This window comes from Lepidochelys olivacea, assembly GCF_965140295.1.
Source record: "Lepidochelys olivacea isolate rLepOli2 genome assembly, chromosome: 9".
NCBI classification, from domain to species: Eukaryota; Metazoa; Chordata; order Testudines; family Cheloniidae; genus Lepidochelys; species Lepidochelys olivacea.
In genome coordinates, this window is record NC_140419.1 from 46,126,983 (window position 1) to 46,148,540 (window position 21,558).

General features: G+C 44.0%; 1 protein-coding gene across 2 annotated transcripts; it reads right to left on the reverse strand.

The window, feature by feature from the left end:
- Positions 1–655: 655 nt before the first annotated feature.
- LOC311526542 (uncharacterized protein) lies at positions 656–3,875 on the reverse strand. 2 transcript variants are annotated; one of them, XM_084639699.1, is made up of 3 exons: positions 3,844–3,875; positions 1,701–2,093; positions 656–1,113 (listed from the first exon to the last, which is right to left on the reverse strand). In XM_084639699.1, the coding sequence occupies exons 2-3, from the start codon at positions 2,088–2,090 to the stop codon at positions 1,096–1,098; spliced, it is 408 nt and encodes a 135-aa protein (XP_084495825.1). In that variant the 5' UTR covers positions 2,091–2,093; positions 3,844–3,875; the 3' UTR covers positions 656–1,095. The 2 variants fall into 2 exon arrangements, with proteins under 2 accessions (XP_084495825.1, XP_084495824.1); XM_084639698.1 differs by lacking the exon at positions 3,844–3,875 and having other exon boundaries at positions 1,701–2,115.
- Between the last annotated feature and the right edge of the window lie 17,683 nt (positions 3,876–21,558).

Below are 21,558 nucleotides of genomic sequence, written 5' to 3' on the forward strand. Positions count from 1 at the left end.
CAACTACAGGCTGAGCAAGTGCAGAATGGTAGTAGAATGTGCATTTGGACGTTTAAAGGCGCGCTGGCGCAGTTTACTGACTCGCTTAGACCTCAGCGAAACCAATATTCCCACTGTTATTACTGCTTGCTGTGTGCTCCACAATATCTGTGAGAGTAAGGGGGAGACATTTATGGCAGGGTGGGAAGTTGAGGCAAATCGCCTGGCTGCTGGTTACGCGCAGCCGGACACCAGGGCGGTTAGAAGAGCACAGGAGGGCGCGGTACGCATCAGAGAAGCTTTGAAAACCAGTTTCATGACTGGCCAGGCTATGGTGTGAAAGTTCTCTTTGTTTCTCCTTAATGTAACCCTCCGCCCCTTGGTTCACTCTACTTCCCTGCAAGCTAACCACCCTCCCCTCCTCCCTTTAATCATTGCCCCCTTGCAGAGGCAATAAAGTCATTGTTGCTTCACATTCATGCATTCTTTATTCATTCATCACACAAATAGGGGGATGACTACCAAGGTAGCCCAGGAGGGGTGGTGGAGGAGGGAAGGAAAATGCCACACAGCACTTTAAAAGTTTACAACTTTAAAATTTATTGAATGCCAGCCTTCTTTTTTTTGGGCAATCCTCTGTGGCGGAGCGGCTGGTTGGCCGGTGGCCCCCCCACCGCATTCTTGGGTGTCTGGGTGTGGAGGCTATGGAACTTGGGGAGGAGGGCGGTTGGTTACACAGGGGCTGTAGTGGCAGTCTGTGCTCCAGCTGCCTTTGCTGCAGCTCAACCATACACTGGAGCATACTGGGTTCATCCTCCAGCAGCCTCAGCATTGAATCCTGCCTCCTCTCATCATGTTGCCACCACATTTGAGCTTCAGCCCTGTCTTCAGCCCACCACTTACTCTCTTCAGCCCGCCACTTACTCTCTCCAGCCCACCACCTCTCCTCCCGGTCATTTTGTGCTTTCCTGCACTCTGACATTATTTGCCTCCATGCATTCGTCTGTGCTCTGTCAGTGTGGGAGGACTGCATGAGCTCAGAGAACATTTCATCACGAGTGCTTTTTTTTTTCTTTCTAATCTTCACTAGCCTCTGGGAAGGAGAAGATCCTGTGATCATTGAAACACATGCAGCTGGTGGAGAGAAAAAAAGGGACAGCGGTATTTAAAAAGACACATTTTATAAAACAGTGGCTACACTCTTTCAGGGTAAACCTTGCTGTTAACATCACATACATAGCACATGTGCTTTCGTTACGAGGTCGCATTTTTCCTCCCCCCAACGCATGGCTATCCCCTCAACCCTCCCCCCTCCCCGTGGCTAACAGCAGGGAACATTTCTGTTCAGCCCCAGGCAAACAGCTCAGCAGAAACGGGCTCCTCTGAACGTCCCCTGAAGAAAAGCACCCTATTTCAACCAGGAGACCATGAATGATATCTCAATCTCCTGAGGATAACACAGAGAGATAAAGAACGATGTTGTTTGAACGCCAGCAAACATACACTGCAATGCTTTGTTGTACAATGATTCCCAAGTACGTGTTACTGGCCTGGAGTGGTAAAGTGTCCTACCATGAAGGACGCAATAAGGCTGCCCTCCCCAGAAACCTTTTGCAAAGGCTTTGGGAGTACATCCAGGAGAGCCGCGAATGCCAGGGCAAATTAGTCCTTTCACATGCTTGCTTTTAAACCATGTATAGTATTTTAAAAGGTACACTCACCAGAGGTCCCTTCTCCGCCTGCCGGGTCCAGGGGGGTACTGACTCCAGGTCCAGGGTGAGAAACAGTTCCTGGCTGTCGGGAAAACCGGTTTCTCCGCTTGCTTGCTGTGAGCTATCTACAACCTCATCATCATCATCATCATCATCTTCTTCGTCCCCAAAACCTGCTTCCGTGTTGCCTCCATCTCCATTGAAGGAGTCAAACAACACGGCTGGGGTAATGGTGTCTGAACCCCCTAAAATGGCATGCAGCTCATCATAGAAGCGGCATGTTTGGGGCTCTGACCCGGAGCGGCCATTCGCCCCTCTGGTTCTCTGGTAGGCTTGCCTCAGCTCCTTAAGTTTCACGTGGCACTGCTTCGGATCCCTGTTATGGCCTCTGTCCTTCATGCCCTGGGAGATTTTGACAAAGGTTTTGGCATTTTGAAAACTGGAACAGAGTTCTGATAGCACGGATTCCTCTCCCCATACAGCGATCAGATCCTGTACCTCCCATTCAGTCCATGCTGGAGCTCTTTTGCAATTCTGGGACTCCATCATGGTCACCTCTGCTGGTGAGCTCTGCATGGTCACCTGCAGCTTGCCACGCTGGCCAAACAGGAAATGAGATTCAAAAGTTCGCAGTTCTTTTCCTGTCTACCTGGCCAGTGCATCTGAGTTGAGAGTGCTGTCCAGAGCGGTCACAATGGAGCACTCTGGGATAGCTCCCGGAGGCCAATACCATCGAATTGTGTCCACAGTACCCCAAATTCGACCCGGCAAGGCCGATTTAAGCGCTAATCCACTTGTCAGGGGTGGAGTATGGAAATCGATTTTAAGAGCCCTTTGAGTCGAAATAAAGGGCTTCATCGTGTGGACGGGTACAGGTTTACATCGATTTAACACTGCTAAATTCGACCTAAAGTCCTAGTGTAGACCAGGGCTTAGGCAGTATAAAGAAACCTGAAAGTGAGCATACATTATATTCATGCTATAGCCCTGTAAGAAGGTGGCCCCACCTGGGGCAGCCTCCTGTGGCAGGCCATGGCATGACAGGTATGCCTATCTCAGTTTCCCTTTCTGTTGCACCCAAAAGGAACGGTCCTTTAGCATTCAACACAAAGTCCCACCTCTGGGCATAATGTATTCATGCACACCAGTGTATGAACCCCCCAAACCCTTGGAATAAAACCGTTCTCAACAAACCCACAGTAAACATGTGAAGGTACAATGGTTTTCATTCCCCTCTCCAGGGACACCACTTCCAGGTCACTCAGGCATGAGGCCACCCACTCTCTGTTCCAGTTCCTGTCTGCCTTTGTTCTGGGGCCCCCACTCTCCATGCCATGCACCTGAGTGACCAGTCATGACTCCTACCTGAAACACAGCCCAACAATTCAGCCTTTTCAGTCTCCCAGCATTGGTCTCCAACTCAGGAAGGTTACCATGCTAACCACTCTGTCAGTCTCCTAGCTATCTCCTCTCTATTCCCAGGAAGGGACATCTGCTTTCTGCAGATTCCATCTCTTCTAGGTAGCTCTCACCTGCCCCTTTCTGTGCCCTTAGGAAGCCCTAACTCACCAGGTCTCTCTGCCCCCTCTCAGTTCGAGGTGCCCTCTTTCAAGCCAAATTGGGAGGTAGCTGATGAATCACAGGTGCACTGGACCTGCTCCCTCTTAGGGTACGTATACACTGCAATTAAAAATCCACAGCTGGCCAGTGCCAGCTGACTCAGGTTTGTGGGGCTTGGGCTAAGGGGCTGTTTAATTGCAGTGTAGATGTCTGGGCTTGGGCTGTCTCGGGCTCTAAGATCCTGCGAGGTAGGAGGGTCCTAGAGCTCAGGCAGCAGCCCTAGCCCGAATATCTGCACCACAATTAAACAGCCCCTTAGCCTTGCAGAGCTCGGGCTGAGTCAGCTGGCATGGGCCAGCCGTGGGTGTCTAATTGCAGTGTGGACATACTCTAAAAGTGACAGTGCCACCCTGTGACAGACCCTTTCACCCCACTGCCAGAGCAATGTAAAGTGATCTCAGTGTAAATCAGAGAGCGGTGCCATCCCTGTGTGCTTACAAAGCACTGAATTCACCTACCGCTCTATATACCCATTGATTTGTATTTAGAAGAAATGGAAACAAAATTGATACATAGGAATTAAAGCACAAACCTGCCTCTAATGGGAAGAATGTCACATCTACAGTACATAAAAAGATCTGAAAGGCTGGAGGACAGTTAGAGACCGCCTTCTCTATTTGGCAGATTGCTTGGAGACAGTACACAGCAGAGAATTGTCTATACGTGGACCATGCTCTGCAAGGCATTAAAAAGGACATGAACCTTACAAAAAAAAGCAAATGATTTCTCCAGGTTAATTTCAAACCTTAACTGTAAAGAGAATCTTAAGATATGGCCCTTATAAAATACTCAGAGAAAGAAGAGACTGATTCCATTTATACTAAACCCCTCTAGCTTGTTCTAGCAATAAAAAGGAGCCTTAAAATTTATGCCAACTTTAATGCCCTTTTACACTGCCACAGTGGTATAGATGGGCCTTAGTGTAATTGGGAATCAAGCCCAGAAATATCTGCACTCTACCATCAAAATCCTTATTTATTTGGAAAGTTCCATACTGCAGCTGGTTTTCCCCATTAGACTGTTTTCTTCTCCTCTAGCAGATTGTGACTCACTCACACTTGCTTGTTATACATGTACAAGTGTCATAAGATAATCATCACCCACCATAGACTGCTCAAATTAGTCATACAGCCGTTACGCCATAATGGCTAATTTGGCCCAATTAGCTATTCTCAGCTGAGACTATTATCTGGGTAATCTCTGCTTGTTTTAGTCTGTTTATGTTTTTGCATTGAGCCAGCACATCTCTGCCCAAAAAGCCTTTTTTGTTCTTGCTAATTTTGTATGCTGAGAGCATCTAGAATAGCTCACATTAATAGAATCTGCAGATTTTCTGATTTCCTTAACTTTTCAGATCACTCACATGCTGTATAATTTAACTGCACTGACCTTGTTTAGCTCAAGACAACCCACAGACACCAACTCCTTGCTTGTACTTCACGCTAAAATAACTTCTTCCATTAACATAGAGGAAAAGTGTTCTTTTTATCTCAGATCTGGGATATGTCTTATGCTTGGCAATATGTCAGAAATGAAATCAAAAGAGCTGAGGCATTTGAGCTATATATCTAAAAAGTGATGGTGTTTTCCCCAGATTTCATAGTTGTCAAGATATTTAAGCAGAGTCCATTCTTGGGAGTATCTGAAAAAGTTCAGAACCACCCATAATACTCACAGAGGATATAGCCTCTACTCCAACCAGTCACATGATTGGTAAGAAAGTCATTATTTTAAAAAGGGTGATGATAATCCATTTAACTATAGTGAGGCACTCTGATGCCAAGATTAAGGTTTCTTTGTATTTCTAGTGGGGTTCTCTCTGTGCTAAGGTCTTGCATAGATAGGACCTGTAGAAATCTGAGGCCAGGGAAAGAAAAGGCTATATTTATTGCAATGGACATTTGGGGGAAGCAAATTCCAAAAGGTGTTCTGGGTCTCCTGCTAGGTGCTCGACACTCCTGTGCTGTGTTGAGCACTCTTACCTCCTCCCACTGATTTCACTAAGCGCTCTCAGCACCTTGCAGGATCAAGCCCCTTATTCATACCGTGCTAGAGAGCCTCAGTTTTCCAAAGTCTGGGGCTTTGGTTTAGGCTCATCTCTAATACAAACTTCAGCCATACTAGCTGTGTGTGTCATTTACTACATACTGTATAGCATGGCCTTTATTTTCTAAGGGATCTGGTAATTTTGGGTGCTTCAGATTGGGGGTGCTCAACTTGAGCCATTTTGGGGCTGATCTTCAGAGCTCAGGATCTTGCAGTTCACTGTAAAGTCAGCTGGAGGTGTCAGTGCTCAGAACTGCTGAGCAAACAGGGTAGGAGGATGAGTGCACTAAATTAGTGGATATTTGAAAATGTGGGCCCATCCTTCTGATCTTGGGATCACTGCCTCAGTAGAAAGGAATGCTTTCAGGCTTGAGCCTCTTTCACAGTTAAGGATTTGATGTATATGTTCCGTCTAGGCATCTGCAATATATATTTGTTTCAATATGATATTGTACATATGCATCAATAAAATGTTAAACAACACTGGCTGACAATAAAAGGAGTGCAGTACCATATCAAAGAACTCCCGCGATCATCCCTCTCCTATCTATTATTTGCATTACGGTAGCATCTCACTGAGGTCAGGGCCTCATCGTGCTAAGCATTGTATGGGCGCATATGAGACAGGCCCTGCTATACGGAGCTTAAAACTGAAATAACCAAGAGAAAAAAGGGTAACTGAGGCACAGAGAGGTGAAGCAGATTCACACAACAAATCAGTGACAGAGCTGGGACTAGAAGACAGGCTCCTTACTCCAAGTTCACTGCCCTATTTGCATCTGGGGGATAGTAAAAATTTAAATTGCCTGCTTTTCCCAGCTCAACTATATGCACCACTTCCTGCATTACAGACAAAAGCTGTAAATATCAATTAAACCTGGAGGCATCATATTCTGCAACAACACGACTCTTGTACATAAATTCACTTTGAAAATAGAGTTGTAGAAGACATATTATTTTCTCATGTCGAGTAGCATTGTTAAGTTAACAATCCCTGAGGTTATGTAGAAATAACGGAAGGGGCTGGCTTCTTCTAGCTCAGTTTGATTGGCATGTTTGCAGAGGGAGGTCAAAGCATGGTAGCAAAACCTGCCTCTACTTTGCTATAAATAAAATTTAAGCAGTCTTTACACATCCTAAGCCAACTGAATCTCTTCATTTAAAATGATGCAGCTTATCTAGTAACAAAATAACAATTAGGGATTAGACTTTGGTCTTGGAGTATATTTTCCACTTTGTGAAGTATTTTAAAATTGGTTAAATATGTTACGGATATACACGTTCTTGGTTTGAAGCCTTTGAAAACACAAGGTTATGCTATACTCAAAGTATATATATTGGAGTTTGGGATGGCAGGGAGCTGAACTTATTTTTGTGGGGGTCCCAGAGAACTTTGGTAAACAACCATCACATAAAGAAAGGAGAATTGTAAAAAAAAATAATAATAAAATAAAAAAGCAGCAAATGCACAAGGAAAGCACCTTAGAAATGCAGATGCAGAATAAAATGAAGAAAACCAAGGGCAGATGCAGTGTTACTATTAATACTGGTGAGACTCAAGTCTTAGCAGTTGCACCACTACAACAAGACATTATGGGTTGTGCTTTCCGACTATGAGTGGAATTCAAAATATCCACTGGTGACAGTGCACTTTCGTATGTGATGTAATCCTGCAAAGCCTTACCTTGTACCTCTCACTCACACCTGGCTAGATTCTGCACCCCCCACACTATCATTCAGGGGTCCCCTTAATACATACATTAAAAAGGACTGTAGATAACGAAGATGCTAGCGTTTTAGGCCTGTTCTCTCATCCCGACCTGACAAGGCACTCGATTGTGTAAGAATCATGTATCTAGAGTTGATCAGCATTTTATCTGCACTGTCCAGCTGTTCATATTCCAGTTTGCTGTGTAGTATTTTAGCTAATGATGCCACTTTATGAGGAAAGATTGTTCTTATAGGGCTTAGATACCAGGGGAAGAGGCATTATATAAAGACCTTCCCTGTTTAGATAGATAGATATAGCCACAAAATTCAGATGTGTCAATAGGAATTGCACTTGCTTACACCAGGGCTGAATCTGGCCCAAACTCTGAAAATAGGTGTAAACAGTTACATTATTGTAGGACAGGCAACTCTAGCCCTCTCCACTTACCAACCACTGCCATGAGGGTCTAAATGAAAATTAACACAGTCGCAAAAATTAACGAGCAGAGCTGAAAAATACAGACATTCAAACTGTCCAACATCATTATATGAATAGAGTCATGAAAGATAGACTCAAATTCTCTGCCATGCAGAAAGCCTGTTCATAGGCAACCAGGGAGAATTTTCACTGTAACACAGGAATTGCATTGCTTAAAACTTTTCTTGTTTGAGACGTTTATATAATGGAACCCCCTGAGATTTTCCATTCTATTCCATCAGTGCATATCAGTCAGGTAGCTGAAGAGGAATCCAACACTCAAAGCATAAAGCTTTGCTTTTCATTCACTAACTACAAGGGAAGGAGAAAACGCCTGAAGGTGAGAGATGGCTTGCCCTTGCCTTTATATGGCTTGTGAACGACCTGTAAGGATGTTGCTATTCAGAACAGAGGTTCATAAAAAGCACAAAGTATGATTAAATCACCAGAAAAACTGGAGAGCATCCACGGTTGAATAATCATCATCATATCAGTGTTTTAAATGCTGATGAGAGCAAGTGTCAGAAGGAAAGTATTGCATGCAATAAAAGTACACTATGGGGACTGCTGATTCATTAAATTGATTAGTGCCCAGAAAATCTACTAGGGGGGAATTACAAAGATTATGGGTACTGAAGAAACATCTATATGGATCCTGAACCATCTGAAAATGACGTGAACAGCAGGAGCCAAAAAAGTCTAAGTGTATGTCTTAACTGCATTCATAGCTCAGGACACAACTCAAGTGTTACTTCTAACCCGATGCCTGACCACACTCAAACATTTCTAGCTTGAGGTAAGTAGGTCTATAAGCTCAGAGTAGCTAGCTCGTCAGATGGGGAGTGCGAGCTTTAATGCCACTGAAGCTCAAGATACCAATGTCGTGGGGACTCAGCTTAAGTAAAACATAACGAGATACATGATAGAGTGGGTGGCATACAAAAAAGGTGAGGGGCATTTCCTCTAGTGGAACACTTTGGCCTACCATAACCACAGCCATAACCACACATTCCTTTGAACGTAAGGCCTGTCCAGACACCTTTTGTTTACTCTCAGTTTGTTTTTAATTGTTTTACTATTTGTATTGTGGTAGCACCAAGGGGACCCAACCAAGATGCAAATCCTCTTAGACTTGGTTTTGCACATGCCCATTAATACACAAGACAAACAGAGTGGGAGAAAGGATGTACACATGGGGGACTGGGAAGACAGAGATTAACTAAGTTGCCTAAGGTCACCCAGGGATTCTGTGGCAGAGCCAGGAACTTTATGCAATTTTTTTCAAGTCACAGTCCAGTGACTTCTCCACGAGACCATCCCCCAGCTGTAAATCTCTCACAAATTTGGAAATACTCTTTCCTTCCTTTCTAAATGTATAAGTATACTTTTAGAAAGGAAGGAAAGAGTATTCCCAAATCTGAACTTCCCAAATGAACCCTAATGAACAAGGATTTTATTTTCCTTTTTATAATCAGCAAGGTTTGGCTGCTTTGCTTTTAATCTGCTCTGTCTGTACGTTGTGACACCACTCAAGATGTCAGTGGCACTGTAGGAATAACACAATGATGGTTGTTACTCATCCTTTGCTAGGTGATCTCACGATAACTTCTGCTCACAGATCTGCACTGCAGGTCTTGACTCCAATATTGCGCTCTCCCTGCACATGTGGATTTCTTGGAGCGCTGCTCATATAAGAGAAGAATATGGACACTGATCTACTGTGTGTTAGAGCAGAATTTTGCTCTAACAAAATTTTTTTTTCTAACAAAAATTTTTGGTGGCTGCCTTCACTTCCCCCTTTAAACCAGGTCATTTTTTTAAACCAGTACAGCCTTCTTCCTTGTTTGTGGTTTTGGGGGCACCTAGTAAAGTGTTCTTAAACAATTCCTAATTATCATTCACATTTTTTTCTTCTTAAATTCTTCCTCCCAGCTATTTTGGCTCAATTTTTTTCAGCTTTATGAAACTGGCCCTTTCTAAATCACTAAGTATATATATCACTGGTCTGGATTTTATTCTCTTTGCACATTATACATGTGATAGAGTCATGATCACTTGTACCTAAACTACTTTAATTTTTAGTTCTGTGTTCAGTTCCTGTTTATCTGTCAAGCTGAGGTCTTAGATAGAATGCCCCCAGGTTGGTTGCAACACTTTTGAGTTAGGAAATTGCCATCAATAATAATTAGAATTCCAAGGATGTTTTAGGACTGGCAGCACGAGACCTCCTGCATGTGTCACTCAAATTGAATACCCACATGATCTTTTGTCCCAACACATTAATGATAGGTGCTTAAGAATCCAGTCATCCTGGTCCATAGTGTGGTTTGATGATCTGGAGAAGATACCAATACCCCATCTTATGCTTTATCTGTTAGGACGTTGATCCATAAGCATTTAAGATAATTTTCTTCTGAGTTATCAGTGACTTGGAAACAGGTAATGCCATTTTTGATATAGCATGACTCCCTCTTCCCTTTCGCCCACTCAATCCTTCCTAAATAGGTTATAACCGTTGTTTTTCCCAATCATGAGAATTATCCCACCAGGTTTCAGTAATACCAACTAGATCAAATTTATGCTCAAGCAATTCCAGTGCCTCTTGTTTGTTACCTAGGCTCCTAGCATTAGTGTACAGGCAATTAAAGAATTTCTTCTAATCAAGTTCTTTGGTTCCTTGATTAGTTTTGTTCTCAGCATCTTGATTCTCTACTGAGTGCTCATATCTTCCCTCTTTTTACCATCCCCTTTTGTTATTAGTTTATAGCCCTCCTGAGTACTCTAGCCAGCCTGTCTCTAAGGAGATTGTACCCCTTCTACTGAGATGGAGGCCATCCAAACTATAGTGCTCTCTCTCCCCATAGAAGGTGGACCAATGTTCCACAAAACCAAAACCCTATACCATACACCACTTAGCTAACCAGCTGTTCACTTCCAGAATCTTCTGCCTTTTATATTCCTTTTCTCATGGGACAGGAAGAATCTCAGGGAAGATTGTTTGGACATTCTTCTTCAGCATGCTTCTGAGTTCCCTGAAGTCATCTACTATCTGTGAGATATCCTGAAGCACAGTGTTTTTATTGCCGATATGAACCATTACCAATAGATCTTTTCCCATTGATTTCAAAAGCCTATCCAATCTTAAAGTGATGTCTTGTTTCTTGGCTCCAGGAAGGCAGAACCCATCCCGTTGGGTCAGATTTATTTATTTTGGTCCTGAATTATGCAGTGGATTATGAATATCCGTGCCTGAGCTGTAAGGTCAAGTTTGTAGCTGCTGGGTAAATAAAGTACAGCTACTGAGTGATGTCCAAGCAGACTCAATGCACGAGACAAGAGAACAAGAAAACAAAAAAGTTAAAACTGTAACAAACAAGTCACAATGGCTTTGTTTGGATGGTTCCTGTCCTTTTCTGCAGGTACAGTCTCAGGGTTATATATGAGAATGAAACAGCAACAGACAGCCTGATCCTGCAAACACTTATTGCCCAAAGGTAGTGAGTGAGCTGTCCCACTGATTTCAATGTTATGTGGCTTCATTGGTTTGTGTTTGCAGGATCAAGACCATAGTTATTTAGAAGTCTCCTATATGTAGACAGAGACCAGAATTTTAAGAAGTACTCAGCATTGGCCTAAATTTGCTTGCACTTATGAGAGTTTTACCATTGACTTCAATGACGGCAGTATCTAATTGGCTAATTTCTTGCTGCGTGTGAATGTGAGGAAGTCTTCATGCCATGGTTTTTAACCAATAGTGTTCCCAAAAAGGTGAAACTCACTTTGAAAAAGTCATTTTTCCAGATTTTTTAACTACCACCCTGTAAAAAGGCCACAAATGTGAAAGCAAAAGATGGTACCATATTGATTGACAGGCAAGAACAACTTGACCAATGGGCTGAGTATTACAAAGAACTCTACTCAAATGATATCATTATCTGTGATATTGTCTTAGCTGCATTCCCCAGCTTCCAACAATGCAGGAGCTGGACCAAATACCAACTCCTGAAGATGTAGAGAAGGCTATCAAAGAGATTGTGCCCGGGAAAGCAGCACGCAATGATCAGATACCTCTGGAGCTCCTCAAGGCGGGGGGGAAGAAGCTTGCAAGTGACATTTATGCACTTCCCTGCTCCTGTTTGGAAGAAAGCCACAGCCTCGGGATCTGAAAGATGCAAAGATAAATATGCCATATAAAAATAAAGGGGACAGAGAAGACTGCAATAGCTAATAAGAGATATCTTTGCTCAGCATGGTCAGCAAGCTGCTTGCAAGAGTCCTGTTGAAAAGACTCCAAGTCCTTGCTGAGAGAGTCTACCCTGAGAGCCAGTGTGGGTTCAGAGCTGGACGCTCCATGACTGACATCTTCACATTTCGTTTGTTGCAAGAAAAAAACCCTATTCAAGGAGTTCCACGAGGGAATGAAGGCAACCATCCAGTATGAAGATGAAACATCATCTGAGTTTAGTATTGATATTGGTATGAAACAAGGCTGCGTCTTAACGGCTACTGGCTTTGGCATCATCTTCTCTATTCTTCTTAAGAATGCCTTTGGAAATCATCAATCTGTTGTACTAACTGCAGCTTGTTTAACCTCAGATGATTCCAGAGGAGAAGGCAGGTCACCCAGCTTACTATTCGGGATCTGCTTTTTGCAAAAGATGATGCATTTGTCTCTAATTCACCTGATGAGCTGCAGGTCATGATAAACAAGTTTTTTGATACATGCACCCAGTTTGGCATGGTAATCAGTAAATTCCACCTCACATCTATGTCAATGACAAAGCTCTGGACAACATGTATCACTTCTGCTATCTCAGCTCAATTCTTACCAGCTTATTTAACCTTGAGATGGAACTTGATGCTAGAATCAGCAAAGCTTCCGTTACCTTTGGCAAAGTTACCTCACGTGTTTGGAATAACAAGTTGTTAACCCTGAACTCAAAGGTGTCTGTTTATCAGGTTTGTGTCCTTAGTACCCTCCTTTACGGCTTGCAGTATGGGTTATGTACTCCAAGCAGGAGAGGAGTTTGAACAGTTTCCACGTTCACTGTCTTAGAAAAATTCCTAGAGTTATTTGGTCCCAACGGATCACCAGTAATGAGATCCCTGAGAGAACCAGCCTACAGTCCATGCAGACTACGCTGGATGTTTGCAGGCTTCACTGGCTGGGTCATGTGGAGCACATGCCTCCAGACCATCTGCCAAAGGCTGCTCTCTCTGGCCAACTTCAGAACTGCCCGCAATGCAGAGGAAGGCCAAAGCTCTGATACAGTGACAAGGTCAAGCAAGGCCTCAAGAAATTCAGCACTGCCATTGACAACTGGAAAAATCCTGCCCACAATCGTTCAGTTTGGAGAAGCCAGATTACGACTGGTGCAGTCACCATGGAGAGCCACCAGAGAGCCCAGGCTGAGGCTCGCAGGCAAGCCAGGAAGCAGAATGTGTGCTCCAACCTCTTTCTGGCAAGTGGACACGTAGCCACTGTGGGAAGTTCTGCCACTCACGCAGCAGGGTCTTCTCCCATACTATTGCTAAACACCACTGACCAACTGATTTTGTTGCATCTCCTTTCATCTGTCAAGATGTTGGACGGCCACCAACTATGGATCCCAGAAGTATCACAGGAAATTCAAACGTACTCAGATTTATAATTTCCATTACTTTTTTTCCTCAGAAATACTCATTGTTGAGGTCGCACTGAAATGATAATCCTGGCATGACCTCAACTATGGAGCTTCTGGCAGTGCCTCCACAACAACATCATAGCATGTATCTTCTGCTGTGTCACACAGTGGGGCAAATAACTGAGGCTGTACTCACCACTCATAACATTGCTGGTCATGTCCTCCTGCTTTCCGCTCATATTTAGCGCCAATATTGACATCTAAAGATACGCTCTAACAGCTTTAGAAAGATACATAAAAGCATTGTTATTGGGAATCTGCAGCGTAGACAGGTCATGTGATTTGTCCATGATCTCTTAAGAAGTCAGTAGCAGAGCTGGGAACAGAAACAGATCTGCTGATTTCCATGCAGTCCTCTGTCATCCATCAGACCACACTGCCTCCTCACTATTGCCTGCACATCTCCCAGACAGTTCTGACGGACTGGTCCTATGAACCCTTATTTATACAGAAGTAGGCCAATGCAGTTAATAGGACTCCTCACAGGAGTGACACTTTGCAGGATTGGGCCTCCTTTGCTAAGTGAGGCAGTTGATAATTGCTTATACTGGTTATTTACCAGTGGTGCATAATTGCAGCTAGATGAGCTTAAAGAAGGGGGGTTCAGTTTGTTCAGGACTATTACTACTGAAATGACTTGCCCAAGGTCACACAGCTGGTCCCTGTCAGATGCTCTCCCTGAAATGCATCCAGCAAGTCTGCCTGAGTGTCACCATCACCTAAAGTTAAAAAGTTGTCTCTTTGAAGAGGAGCCTCCCTGATAATTTGAAATCATTAACAATCCCTCTCAACAGATCTGCCTTCTTTTGCAAGGGCACAATCATACTCTCAAAAAGCTGCCAGAGCTCAGTTTCATTTGTGTGGATTTCTATGGACAATATAAATAATGGCACCTGCCTTTGGGGTTTTTATATTGCAGGAAGCTGTCATCACTTCCCTTTGCACACTGGTGAACTCTGAATTCAGGAACATTCCCCTCTTCCAGGGGGTCAAGGTCCAGCAATTTGTCATGTCACATTGCTCAGAGAATTCTTAATCTCCTGCTCGGAAACTATAGGCTTAATTTAACTTCCCTTGAGACTACAGGAAGGGGAGACAGCTTGAAGTTCAAACTTCTGATTAATGTTACTTCCTCCATGGATACAGGATGTGCAAGATGCAAAAAATTAGGGAAAAACAATAAAGCCCCAGCGTTATCAATTATTTAAGCTCCATTCATGCATGAAAATTCAGAGAAACTTAGAATCTTCATCTCTCCTCCTCCCCATGGAATATTCCTTTATGATAGCAGCAGACTTGCAATCAAGTCTACATCTGACCCATGAAAAAACAATGTTTTTAAAAGTCAAAGTCATATTGCTGAGTTTATATATGAAGGAATTTCAAAGTCAGAGCTTAAGACTAATGGCAGCTATCAAAAGGCTAAATTGTATCTTCTAAAGCACTATGGCTAAATGTTCGCCAGAGGAGAGTGTGTGTGTGTGTGTGTGTGTGTGTGAACACTGTGCAATGAGGCATGTACAGTAGTGCCAGGGCCAAATCTGGGTCAGAACAGAACAGGTGTAATGTGTATGTGGAAGCCAGGTTTACTCACCTGATTAAGGCCAACCACATTGCATCGCATGTAGCTCACTAGGCAAACAGAGAAGCACCAGAAAGTGAAAAGGAAAGCACTGGGCGGACCAGCCAGTGGAGGGCAGGATAAGACCATCGCGTGATCAGAAGATGGATTGCCACACACCCATAGCTGCGGATATTGTACGTAGTGTATGGGGAAGACAGTACAATGCAAGCTTGCCCTGAAGTGAAATGTTATCTCCTGAAGGGAAAATACGCAGGACAAGGGAAGCCTTCACTCTGCAACAGACAGCTGAGTCCCATCTGGGTGAAGCACACATTCAAGGAGAGGAGCGGGGAGAGCAAGCTTCCTGCATTCTTACTGAGAGGAGAGTTCCAGAAGTGCCCTGACTGAGCTCACTCACTTCACTGCTGGGACAGGACTGCTCATTCTCCATGATCTGTCCCCTGTTCCGCGGGCTTGGTGCTGGTCCAGCCATGCAAGTAGCAGAACACCAGCTGGTTGGAATCACCAACTGGAAAAGAGCCAATTATGCCACCCCTGGCTCTAGCAGAAGGGACCTTTCAGGAGCCTGCCCAGGGGAAATGGCATGGCCACAGCATGGTTGCCTCCTTGTGATCTCCATCTTCCAGAACCGCCCTTTGGATGTTGTTCCAAATGGGCACAGCTTTGAGCAGCACAGAAGTCACTCTAAATTGGACCTTGAGCTCAGACAGGAGTCAAAAGATCAGGGAGTCAGTCATGTTTATTATCAGGGGGTAGCCGTGTTAGTCTGTATCCACAAAAACAACAAGGAGTCCGGTGGCACCTTAAAGACTAACAGATTTATTTGAGCATAATAACTTCCCTTCAACGAAAGCTTATACTCAAATAAATCTGTTAGTCTTTAAGGTGCCACCAGAATCCTTGTTAGCCATGTTTATGATCCCCTGTCACCAGTGCAGATGAGCTGGCCCTCATGGTCTGGCCTTATGCTAGAAGGATATGACTTAATGATATCTGGCCTTGGCCTCAGCCTTCTGTCTATGGGGCATGCTTTCCTCCAAACTACTCCTGTTAGTAACTTTGTGAATGAGCAAGGGGAGGTAGAGGAGCTGGTTAGGCACTCACCAAAGCCTGGAGCAAGGTGGATCGTGGATTTTCTGCATGTGAGCAGACAACATAAATCCTTAGTGGATGCCCAGATGCCTTATTTATTGACTTACATTAGTTGTGACTGAGCAGGGTTTAGGACTCAATGTGGCTCCATAATATTCTCAAATAAGACCCCAATCATGAAGTCCTTACTCACATGAGCAGTTCTTAAAAACTATATAGAAACTACTAATAGCAGTATCACAGTGGTGTCAAGAGGCCCTCACCACGATCAGGGCTTCACTGCACTTGGTACTGTTCAGACACCGAGTCCCTGCTTTGAAGAATTTACCATCTAAAAATCAACAAAGGAAGTCCCCTTTTTCAGGTGGGGAAGTGAAGAATAAGAAAATAAATGACTTGTCCAAGGTCACACAGGAAATTTATGGCAGACCCAGGACTTTAACACAGGTCTCAGTGAGTCTAAATGCAGAACTTTCACAATGAGACCAGCCTTCTGATTGCCATATTTGGAGCCAGGAAGGAATTTTCCCCCAGGTCCGATTGGCAGAGACCCTGGGGATTTTTCACCTTCCTCTTCAGCACAGGGCACAGGTCACTTCCAAGTTTAAACTAGTGAAAATGTGTATTCCCTGTTTCCTGAAGTCTTTAAATCATAGTTTGAGGACTTCAGTATCTCAGCCAGAGATTAGGGGTCTACTGCAGGAGTGGGTAGGTGAGGTTCTGTGGCCTGCATTGGACAGGAGGGAAAACTAGATGATCATGATGGTCCCTTCTGACCTTAAAGTCTACAGGTCTTCAACTTCTCATATGAGTAGGGGTTTCAAGATTAGGCTCTAGAGAAGAATATTTTAATTGGCATATCAATTACACTAGAATGTGCATCATAGAATCGGTCCAATTTTCATAAAAAGAAAAGGAGTACTTGTGGCACCTTAGAGACTAACAAATTTATTTGAGCATAAGCCTTCAAATAAATTTGTTAGTCTCTAAGGTGCCACAAGTACTCCTTTTCTTTTTGCGGATACAGACTAACACAGCTGCTACTCTGAAACCTCCAATTTTCATGTTCATTTTGAAATCACCAAACGCCAAATTCTCTCAAGTTACATAGATGCTGCATAGGCATCCACAAAACTGAGAACTGAATGTGACCTAAGGTGTTTTCCCCTCTCCCTATGCATTTACTGTTTCAACTGCAAACGCATGGTAAGTGATACATCTCATTTTGGTTTTAATTAGTTTCTCTCACTTTTTGGAGGTCGTTAGTGTGTCCTCAACTTGAAATATTATGCATATTGTTAACTCAGAGGGTGGCCATGTATTAGAGGATGTTTGATTCATGCCCAAGATTATTTCAACTTCTGTAGATGGAAAATGCAATTTACTTGACAATGTGGACCAACCACAGATATGATGTTACCTTCACATGAAGAATTTATGTTTGCTTGGCATTTCTGTAATTCTTCTATAATTAAAACAATAAAAGAGAAATTTTCCAAAATGAGACCAAGGTTAAATTTTCATATGAACTCTCCGAACTTTACTGCAGCAATGGAGAAATTGTAGGTGACCATGTAATTAACCGTTAACACACAAGGGGACAGAGTTAAGGATGCACAGGCAATTTTGTCCTTTCCTGACTTCAGACTGCTCTTCTATTTTTTTTTTTTGTCTACAGTAAGACTCAGAGGCACCTTGTCTTGCCATTTACATCTCTACTAAAGAAGCTGTAAGTCACAGTGTAATTAAGCTGTGGAACTCATTGTCCCTGGGTGGATCTGAGGCCAAAAACTTAGCATGATTTAAAGAGGAACTAGGCACTTATATGTAAAAATCCAGAGTTATAGTAAATATTAACAAAGAACATTTTGGTAGGAATTATAAACCATCATGCTTCAGGACTTAAGATAGCTTCCGATTAATGGGAGTTAAGGAAAAGACTTTTCCAGGGGCAGATTATGCCACAGAGCGTGCTTTGGGATTTCATGCACTGTCCCCTTAGTCATCTGGTGCCGGCCACTGTCAGAGACAGGATACTAGACTTGGGGTCTGATCCAGTCTGGCAATTCCAATGTTCCAGATCAGAATGGTAGCATTTTTTAACCATTTCACATAGGTCTAAATAATTATACAAGGTGCAAGGCAGTGGAGAATCAGACCCATCTGCTTCAGAGCTCAGATGTACCGATTCAGTCCCTTCTCACTCCCACCCCACCCACAATGCAGACAGTATCTTAAAACCACACACAATACAGCCTTTAGTGCATTGGTATTGTTAGCAATTTTTGTTGCTGAAAAATGAGAGGAAATATAATAAACTTTCCTCTGATGTGGGTTGTGATGGTCCTGGCTGGCTCTCATCAGGTTTTCTATTTTTCCACTATTTGCTCTTTTTGTTCCTTGAATAATCATTCCCAATCTGTTCCTCTATAGTTCAGCTTTAAACATAATTACAGGGTCAGGCTAGATCAAATGAGCTTTCTGTGCCACAAGTGGGGAAAAATGGATGTGTCATCACCCCATTCCTGGTCTCTTCCTGCCCTAGGTGTGTGTTTTCTAGACTCAAGTTGGAGACAAAGGAAATAAAGCTTAGGAATACTTCAACAGATAAGAATGGTTTGAGGTGCCTGTCTGCATACTATCAAGTAATAACTGCATGAAAAATATTTACAACACTCTACAGTAAACCTAGAAATGGGTGATGCATTAGAGAATTAATGACAGCTAAATGGACATGCAGTATGTTGAAACACGCTATTTAGTTTACATATAATTTATAGGGTGCCTGACATACCAGGAAAAGGGGAACTTTAAAGACCATTAGGAAATAGTTCCCAGTGCTTTGTGAAGTATTTATCAATTATTTTTCAAAGCCTTCTTCCCCTCCCCAACCCATGGGAAATTACTCAGAGTTAATAGCACCGAAAATGATAAACAAGCTGTTTGAATTCAATAGATTGCTTTAAATCCTGTGTTACATGATATACAAAAAGTATGAATGTGATCCTGTATGTCTAGATGAATTTCCCACATTGGAGTGTCCCGTATTATTTCTGAGAGGCTGCAGATCGCATGCCCTCTAGCTTTACCATGACCACTTCCCTTCCACTTTTTAAGCTTATCTGCTTTCCCCAATTCACTCCAGTCCCATTTGCTAAGCTGCCAACTCTCCGCCTCCTTGCTCACCAATTCTGTAATCAAAGCCCAAATCTTATGTGGTGTATTAGACTGAAATTATACAGGGGAAGCAGTGAAGCAGGACATAGTGAGGGGGAAGGGATTTGGCACGCCTTGGGGAAGCATTAAAATTAAAATCAATTAAATTAAATTTAAACTAGGTTGGCAGCCAGTAGCTCTTATCATTAAAATAGGGTTGGTTTTGCACTTGGAAAACTATGTGGGAAACAATCCATTTTAATATTAATGATGTCTAACCACCAAGTGGTTTAAATGTTAATAACTTGCCAGGGCCCCACAGACACCAGGCCCTTAGTCCAGCACCTTCACACCCATCCCTGTTCTTTGTAATACTGCTGGGAATCACCAGATGACACTATTGTAGTTACAAGTGTTTAACTACAGGCAGTTGGATCCTGGAAACATGGTAGCGTTAGCTGTAGTACAATTCTTTTTAGAAGCTGTGGCGGTACACAAGTCAAATTTGTTCAGCACCTGAGTCTCCCTGACTGGATTCATTCCTTAGATGCATAGCTGCTGCCTACAGAAAACACACCTAAATAAAACATCACACATTTTCAGAAACATTACGGGGTCAAAAATCCAAGTGCGGGAGGAGCCTAAGAAAGGGCAATGTTATTCTTACCTTTAAATATTTGGGGGCACTCAGATACTACATTAGTAGGGGTGGTCATATAAACACTTAGCCAGAGAGAATGAGAGCACTCTGATTATACAGTTGGCTGCAGTCAGGATGAACAAGAACTTTCCTGAGGAGTGGAAGAAGTTCAAGCGATATGCTGAACTCGTTTTTAAGGGTTTAAAAATTAGGGAAAAAAGCTGTTATTCTATGAGAAAGGTAGTGACAATTATCATATTTGAATAAATATGTCAGCTAAAGAGAAAAAAGGGAGCCAAGGGTCTGCTATAGTAGGCTATGATGAACATGTCATCTCAAGAGCTAAGCCAGTGTGTTCCTGCTATTCATTTTATAGCAAAGTTCAAGGTCCAAGGGAACCCATAGACTGCTTGTGACAGAGTTAAAGTTGATGGCTAAGAAACGTGTAGTGTTCTGTGGAGGCAAATCCAGGCACATACACTAGTACATCGTAACCTTAAATATACAATCCAAAATTCAACACAACCAGATGCCTTTCTCCATGATCTAACTGCCATTACCTACCGTTCAGCAGACCTTGTAGGACTATTTACAATATCGCCATCTGGTGACAAGTAGTATTATTACACTCCCCAGCCCAGGTTCCACATGGTGCCTTGCTCCCACAGCTGACTAACCCCTACTGCACAAGGTGCCTTGCTATCCGAGCTTCAAGCTGTGCAGGGTGCATATCCTTAAAGTGCAAGTTTCCCGTCACTTACCTCATATTCTTGGTTTAGTCTACCCTACAAAGTTTTACCACCATAGCTATGTCAGCCAGGACTGTGGAAAAAAAATCACCAACAAAGCCCACAGAAGAGACACGACTGTGGCAACCGAAGATTGCTTGTCGGCTTAGCTAATGTTCAGAAAGGTGGTGTGGCTATGCTTGCAGAAGAACTCCTTCTGCTGGCTTACACTGTGTCTACACTAAGGGGGCTCTGCCAGCATAGCTATGCCAGTTCTGCAGCGTAGACAAGTTTATTAGAGCCTGTAGCAAGGCAATGTGGTTCCCCACCACCCCAGAGAGGGACGAGCCCCCTCCGGACGCCAAAGTGGGCAGAGCCAGTGGAGCCTATGCCTGCCCCGCAGAGGTCAAGGCGCATGACAGGAAGTACAAAAGCCCCCACCCCAGAGATCACTAGAGCCCCAGCAGCCGGAGAAGCCAGATGCCTGTGGCCTAGCTCCTGGTTGGGAGACTCCTGCAACTGGCGACCGACCCAAGGACTGGCCAGACCAGCCGAGGCCTGATGCTGACCCCGTTAAGCCTGCCCGTGGCAAGTTACCCAGAGGAGCTGCCAAGCCTACCGCTCGCCGGATACCCTGAGGAGCCCATGGTGCTTGGTTCCTTGGAGGACACAGTCACGATGCAGGGGAGGTAGGAAGTAGCCCGGGGGCAGCCAACCCTAGTCTGGCTGCAGCACACCCAGAGCCTAGGTCAGTGTGTTGCGGCTGACAAAGCAGCAGACCTTCTCCCGCTGCTCGGGCCCAGGGCTGAGACGCAGTGGAGTGGGTGGGCCTGCATCCTCCCTGCCACCCAACTTGTAGGTGGCAGTCTCCCCCTCTCCCGGGCCCTTCGGAGCCAGGACCTGGGCTTGCTGAACTTAACTGTTTGCTCAGCCCCTGCCTGAGGGCCTGAGCCATTGCCTCTGTACGGCCCCACCCTGACCCAGGGCCTGGGCCTCCGGAACTCGTTTGTTTGCTCAGCCCCTGCCTGAGGGCCTGAGCCACGGACTCTTTGCCACCCACCCTAGCCCATGGCCTCGGCTTATTGCTTAACAGTTTGCTCCATCCCTATCCAAGGACGGGAGAGTGGG